This window comes from Phalaenopsis equestris, unplaced genomic scaffold (genome assembly GCF_001263595.1).
Source record: "Phalaenopsis equestris unplaced genomic scaffold, ASM126359v1 Scaffold000002, whole genome shotgun sequence".
Taxonomy (NCBI): Eukaryota; Viridiplantae; Streptophyta; class Magnoliopsida; order Asparagales; family Orchidaceae; genus Phalaenopsis; species Phalaenopsis equestris.
The window spans coordinates 14,052,992-14,056,413 of record NW_018164444.1 but is presented as its reverse complement, the minus strand read 5'-3'; the positions used below and the strand labels follow the sequence as shown (position 1 = coordinate 14,056,413).

Sequence of the window (3,422 nt, the reverse complement as noted above, 5' to 3'; positions counted from 1 at the left end):
TTGTATCATGATTTATTATTGTTAGCTGTTCCTCTTTGTTCTTTTGTGCTGTTTATTTAATTTGGAGGTGCAAGTTCTTTTGGTGTTCAGAGATTTTAATAGGATGGATCGTGTATAATATGTCTGTGGAAGTGGATAATGCCCTTGTGGATCTTTGCCCTTCAACCCTTCTAAGTTTGATGTTTATAGCATTTTTTTAGAAGTGTTAGTTGTTGTTTTGTTTATTTTGTTTTAGATTCTGGTTTTGTTCTGTTGTATGGGAGTAGGGCTGTAAATGAGCCGAACACGAGCGAGTTCAGGCTCAGCTCGTGTTCGGCTTGTTTATATTTCGAACTAAAAAAGTATGTTCGTGTTCGGCTTGTTTGCTTATTGAGTCGAACATGAGTCGTTCACGAACAAAGAGTTGTTTTGACAACCCTAGTCACGTAACCACAAGATGTTAGAGATTTGAGCAAGATTTAAGACATCATTTGAATCTAAATTAATAATTTTTATTCTATTTTCTTCATATATATATATAATTGATTAGCATTATTTCGAGTCAAAACGAGCTGAACACGAACAAACAAATATTAGTTTGTGTTGTTCATGTTCGGCTCATTATGAGCTTCTTAACGAGCCGAACACAAGTTATTCGCGAACAACGAGCCGTTTTAACAGCCCTATATAAGAGTTAAGTATTTTATTTTTTCTCTGTCAATAAAGCTTGGTGTGACCCTAATTTTATATCATTAAAAAAAAATAAAAATCAAAATTCACGCAAACTCATCATAAAATTGGAGTATACATATGTAATGAAATAAAAATGCCTCATCTGAAAAATAATGAAAGTTCTTTTAAAATTATGATAATTATAGAGAAAAATAAGAGGAAATTTTCCTCTATAATCATATTTTAAAAAGGATGAAAATTTTTTTTTAAAAAAATATTTGATTTACTCTTTTTTTTTTTACTTTTTTTTCTCTTATTTCTCTAATATATAAATAGACTAAAGTGATGAGAAATGTGGTGGAGTCCACATCCCTACCCAACGAAAAATGATTCCATACGGATCGGTCACTGCAAGCAGCGTGCGTGCGGTGACCGATCCGGACCGTAGATCACCTGATCACGATATAACAGGTGATCTGAAATTTCTAAGAAGAAGAAAGTTGAGAAAGAATAAAGTTATCCTCATCTCTGCCTATCAAGTGATAAAGGATCTCTTTCATGAGGAAATGAGACGAAGCCAACAAGTGACCATAAATCTCACTCTAGATTTTTTTTTTTCTGTAAATAAACTGATTGGGGTTAAATATGTAAATAAATAAAAAATATATGAAATGAAATGAAAATTCACCATCCCTTCAATTATGATTTTGCTGAAGGGCTATAAAATCTTTGTTATTTCGCTTCCGTGCGTCTTACACAACCGTTGACACTTTACCGTAGAACAAAATACAGACGTGGACGGCCAAGATGCTCCATCCCCACCGGTGAGCTCTTCTGTAACGACAGGTGCCCCCGCAAGCACCTGGGTCAATTCACCTCTGCATCCACTTAAAGTTCCCGCAGGTAATTTCACAGCCCCCCGCTCACAAATCTATCCCCCATAAAATTCAATAATTTCATTCTTGGCCCCACCAAACTCTCCCCAAACTCCCCCATAAATCCTCCCCCTTCCCTCCATTCCCAAAAATTTCAGGATCTTCCTCTTCCATTCCTACCCCATCACCTCGCCGCCAACCTTGCCGGAGATGTCAACTTCCTCCGTTCATCTCCCACCTGGCTTCCGCTTCCATCCCACCGACGAAGAGCTCATCTTGCACTATCTTAAAAATCGTGCTTCGTCATCCCCATGCCCTGCTTCCATCATCGCCGAGGTCGATATCTACAAATTTGATCCTTGGGACCTCCCTGGTTAGCCACCATGATCCATAAAAATCCCCTTTTTGTTTTATCCCTTTACACAGTTCACACAAGGTGTTTGATTTTATGCTTTTTTGCAGACAAGGCGGCGTTTGGTGACCGGGAATGGTTTTTCTTCACGCCGCGGGATCGGAAGTACCCAAACGGAATACGGCCGAACCGTGCGGCGAGGTCTGGTTACTGGAAGGCGACGGGAACTGATAAACCTATTTGCTCAGGGAGTGAGAACGTCGGAGTGAAGAAGGCTCTTGTTTTCTATAAAGGAAGGCCTCCTAAGGGCCACAAAACGAATTGGATCATGCATGAGTATAGACTCGCTGATGCAAATAAAAACAATTCATACAAGCCAATCAGACTTAGAGAACATTCCATGAGGGTAAAAATCTGATCTTTTAATCATGTTATCAGTTTTTAAATTTAAATTGTCAGCTTTATCTTTATCTGTTGTTTCACTGTTCTCATCGTCTATTTCTTCTTCTGCTAATTTCAGCTGGATGATTGGGTTCTCTGCCGTATCTACAAGAAAAGCAACCACCTCTCACTAACAGCTACGGATCAGGAACAGGAAGATCCATGCGGCGGCGAAGAATCCTGTTTTCCGGCGATGCAAAGCCAGAACCATGGCATGAAGCTACAGAAAGCTCCATCTTTATCTGAACTTTTTGAAGATTACGCGCCGCTATTGAATCTGTTGGATAACCAACAGGAGCTTCCGAGATTTGATTCCACTTCTCTTCTCAGCCACCCACTTCTATCCCATTCCATGATCAATCAAAGCCGGGAAGGTGGACCCAGCGGCTACTTTCTCCCACAGCTCTCACAGGTGGACTCCCCTGTTTCCCTCACCGGAAAACGCCAAAGAACGGCCGACTGCACCACCGAAGAGAGCGGCGGAGCGTTGCACTCCTTGAAGAGACAGAATGATCTCAACATGTTTCCGAACTTCAACTCCGGCCAGTTTGATGGCTCGCAGTACAGCCTGTTAAGCCAACCATTCTTAAGCCAGCAAGCGCTGATGAATTCTAATATTGGCGGCTTCCAATGAGTTCTTCAGAGGTTGAAGACAAAGAGCTTAAAGAGCTCGCTGGTATAGTGTTCTTCTCTCCTATTTTTGTAAAACTGGTTTCAATTAGAATGTTGCAGAGAGAGAAATGGAAAAAAAAAGAGACCTTTCCATAAAATTCTTTTGATGGAACACTAAAGCTGTAATAGAAATAGTGGAGTGGTAGGTAGTTTGTGTATTCAGGTTGATATTGATGCATGCTTGATATTTATTTAATAAAAGCTTAGATAAATTTTAATTTTGGTCATATTTTGTCTCACTGATAGCCAATATATGCTGTATTTTGCTGTGAAAGTTTGTGAGTGCGGTATAGACATGACTGTTATTGTTGAATTGAGGTTTGTTATAAAGTGAATCTTATAATAATTATTTGGTTATTAGAATTAAATGACGATAAGCTTTGGCTGCAACTTTTGGGATGATTTGGAATGTACTTTCAATCTGTTTTTTC

General features: G+C 39.2%; 1 protein-coding gene across 1 annotated transcript; it reads left to right on the top strand.

Annotated features, from left to right (window-relative positions):
* Positions 1-1,651: 1,651 nt before the first annotated feature.
* On the top strand, positions 1,652-3,218 carry LOC110028141 (NAC transcription factor 29-like). The gene is made up of 3 exons (XM_020729883.1): positions 1,652-1,899; positions 1,989-2,284; positions 2,399-3,218. Exons 1-3 carry the CDS (start codon positions 1,737-1,739, stop codon positions 2,951-2,953), a joined length of 1,014 nt encoding a protein of 337 aa, XP_020585542.1. The 5' UTR covers positions 1,652-1,736; the 3' UTR covers positions 2,954-3,218.
* The last annotated feature ends 204 nt before the right edge of the window (positions 3,219-3,422 follow it).